The sequence below is a fragment of the Cynoglossus semilaevis genome, unplaced genomic scaffold (assembly GCF_000523025.1).
Source record: "Cynoglossus semilaevis isolate Cse_v1.0 unplaced genomic scaffold, Cse_v1.0 scaffold419, whole genome shotgun sequence".
Taxonomy (NCBI): Eukaryota; Metazoa; Chordata; class Actinopteri; order Pleuronectiformes; family Cynoglossidae; genus Cynoglossus; species Cynoglossus semilaevis.
In genome coordinates, this window is record NW_007585113.1 from 329,244 (window position 1) to 332,890 (window position 3,647).

At 38.8% G+C, this 3,647-nt stretch overlaps 1 protein-coding gene across 1 annotated transcript in view; it reads left to right on the forward strand.

Annotated features, from left to right (window-relative positions):
• The window catches only part of snap25a (synaptosome associated protein 25a), a 14,133-nt gene that overhangs the window by 4,667 nt on the left and 5,819 nt on the right, over positions 1–3,647 (forward strand). Inside the window, exons 3-4 of the mRNA XM_025053603.1 lie at positions 762–810; positions 2,980–3,097. Coding sequence (XP_024909371.1) covers positions 762–810; positions 2,980–3,097 — 167 coding nt within the window. The remainder of the gene's footprint in view (positions 1–761; positions 811–2,979; positions 3,098–3,647) is intronic.

Below are 3,647 nucleotides of genomic sequence, written 5' to 3' on the forward strand. Positions count from 1 at the left end.
GGGAATTTCTTGGGCTGGTGTGTTTTTTTTTGTGTTGACATTTGTAATTTTTAAACGTTTATATTTTTATGTGTTGGTCATAATTTTTTTTATCGTAAAACTGGCTCTGTCTCACCTGTCTGCTCTTGTCGTTGCTGGACATCTAATTCTCAGTTCTAGTCTAATAATCACTGGTGTCAAACATGCGGCCCGTGGGCCAAAACCGGCCCGCTTGGGGTTTCAATCCGGCCCGCCGGATATATTTTAAAAAAAAAAAAAAATTAACAAAAAAAAAATATTTCATTACATATGAAGATTTCTATCTAATCGAATGTACTTTTTTGCAAGAAAACAAAGCGGGGGAAAAAAACAGACTTTTTGTTATTTGCGAAACAAGCAGGCCATCACATTTGGATTGTACTTTGTTTTGGAACGCGTCTGCTTTAGAGGTGCAAATGAGGTCAACTGGGACTCCGGCCTCTTCAGCAAACATAAAGGGCAGCAGAGGGAGCTTGAGCTGATGGTGATGTTTAATATTGAATAATGTGGACGTGGCAGGGAAACAGCAGCGGAGAAGAGACGTTTCCAGTAAAAAATTTTTTTTTAAAATTTTTTTTCCTGGTGATAAGCACCGGAGGAGAACATGAAGTAGAAATGGCTGATGACAGCACATACTGAGAGCCGTGCCCTCATTACTGACCTCTTCTTCATTTTGTTTCCCTCTCTGTGCCTCCCTTCGTGCTCCTCACCTCCTCATATTTTTCTCCGTCCTTGGGGAGTAGAGCAAAGATGCTGGCATCAGGACTCTGGTCATGCTGGACGAGCAGGGAGGTAAGACCGCCGGGGTTCACCTCACACTTTTTTTTTTTCATATTTTTCTATGAAATAATTCAGTTATGGATGTATAACTTCATAACATTTCCATTAGTAATCTGATTTAATTTAATTTTCTTGCTCTATGGGATATTATCATTGGAATGAATGACTTTCTTTACATGTCGTTGTTTGTCGTTTTCTGAGGTATATTTGCGCGCTAAATTAATTTGTTCTTTTTTTGGTTTTTTGTTACGATACGGGTTTTTGATGAATATAATAATACAGGACAACAAGCTAACCTTTTGAAGATTTTCTTTTCTTTCAGATTCATTCGTTTATTTTCGCACAACCTTTTCATTTTCATTTGATCTTCTGTGTTTATTCTTTCAGATTTAAATGTGCTCACTGAGAAACCGCAGTTGTCGCAGACTTTGAATCCTCGTTTATAGCATATCTTTATATCGCGCAACAGCATTAACTGAACAACCTGTACATTCAGTCGAGGTTTATGAGAAATTCTGTTGATAAAAACAACAGAAAAAATGAGGGCCACACTGGTGAAAAAAGCAAAAGTTGGACTAAAAAAAAAAACAAAAAACGATCGATTTAGCTGGTAAAGACAAAATATTCACTTCTTTCTCTCCTATCTCACATTCTGTTTTGTACAATCCCTGGTTTCATGTATTTCTGGTCAGAATTCCGACTAGAGAAACTCAAAAAAAAAAAACGGTTAGCTGTTAGCTTTAATCCATTTATCCACCCTAATCTGTACGCTAGCTCTTGCGTAGCCATGACGAGAGCTGTCACCGCAGTCTGTAGCCGTATAGGAATCGGTGCTGGAGGCAAAATGAGGAGATGTGCGATCGTGTAAACTCTCTGCTGGTTGTCATGGATTCTCAACCACCACCACCATTAGCCCCATCATGCTCAGCACAATTGCTCCGCTAACTTTTCCACTTGAAGAAATTAGCATAAAAGCGTGTCATTCAGGGATTGTACAAATCCGGAGAAGTTATTAAACTAGGTTTTCAATCCATATTTAACTGTGCCTCACCCATCCATACTCTGCCTGCACCACATTTTCTCCAGTTAGCGTAACGGAAACGTCACCAAATCCACCATCCACCGCATCGGCCCGACAAAAGCCACAGCATTCCTGAACCCCACGGAAAAATACGTCATACTTTTCAGTGGAACATTCCGACGCGGAGTCATGACGTACATTTCATGATAGAGGGGCAGTGGCTTTTTGAAAGTCTATTTATTGTTTTGATAGATGGATAGCTACCTAGCTACCTAACTAAATAGGAAGATAGATAGATAGATAGATAGATAGCTTTGTAGCTCTAGCTAGCAAAATAGATAGATAGATAGATAGATAGATAGATAGCTTTGTAGCTAGCTAGCAAAATAGGTAGATAGATAGATAGATAGATAGATAGATAGATAGATAGATAGATAGATAGATTATTTTCTATGTTTACAACTTATGCTAAGCTATCGGTTAGCAACAGACTGGCACACGCCTCTCTTTTTCTATGGCTTTTTCCTGTCAAAAAAACCTAAACTGTTCACTGTTTTAACTTATTATTATATTATCTGCCTATTTTATTATTATTATTATTATCCAAAATGGCTATTTTTTATATTTTTTTTTTTTTGGTCATTTTAATTGATTGACTCCACTCAACGTAACCTTCTACTCTACAGACACTCGCACAGGGATACCAGCATGCACAGAGGAGTTAGACTCTGCTCATAATAACTGTCAACCAGTCAATGAAATTCATTCCACTACTGTCATCCCTTTTGTCCTGACCAGAGCAACTCGATCGTGTCGAAGATGGCATGAACCATATCAACCAAGACATGAAGGAAGCCGAGAAAAATTTAAAAGATTTAGGGAAATGCTGTGGGCTTTTCATATGTCCATGTAACAAGTAGGTACTGACAGTGTGCCTCCGAGGTTCTTTTTGCATATGTGGTGGCGTCCAGTTTTTTTTTATTTCTTTTTTTTTTTTCTTTTTTTTTTCTTTTTTTATTTGTTATATTCTTTTGTCACAGTGAGTGTCTGAAGATGTTGTCTTCTCTTCTTTGTCTTCTCTTCTTTGTCTTCTCTCTTCCTCCCTCTCGCCTCTTCTCGTGCTTCGCTCTGTGGGGGAAAAATGACTTGTGTTTAATCAGAGCAACTGGAGCGCATCGAGGAGGGAATGGACCAAATCAATAAGGACATGAAGGATGCAGAAAAGAATTTGAACGATCTAGGGAAATTCTGTGGTCTTTGCTCCTGTCCATGTAACAAGTAGGTGCTGCTTGCCTGCCTGCCTGCCTGCCGTTCAAAGACACCAGTCCAATATCTGAGAAATCAGTGACGTAGTGGAGGTAGAAGTGGCATCACTGTGGTCAGCAGCCAACGGTCGCTCTGCTCCAGCTCCAATCAAAAACAGACTTGGGCCATTTTTTTTTATTTTTTTTATTTTATTTTATTTTATTTTTTTAGCCGAATGAGCTAGCCAGGCGGATGTGATATACTTCGAAGTACTCGTTCACGAACACACATAAAAGTACGCGCTTGCACAGTATTAGGTTTAAAGTCGAACTGAAAGATGAAATATTTTGCGGATTCCTAATGGATTCCGATCGTTTGCGCACTTTGCCCGTAATCCTCGTACACTGCCCCCAGCTGGCCATTCGGTGTACAAAATAGGTGTAGGTTTGTTGGGAAATGAACTAGATACGAACTGGAATGAATAGTTTGTGTGTATACTTCTATACTCAGAGTTTTATTCGGACCGAAAAAACTTTACAGGAATTATCGGTAAACAAATCGAATTAATTATAAATATAGTTTA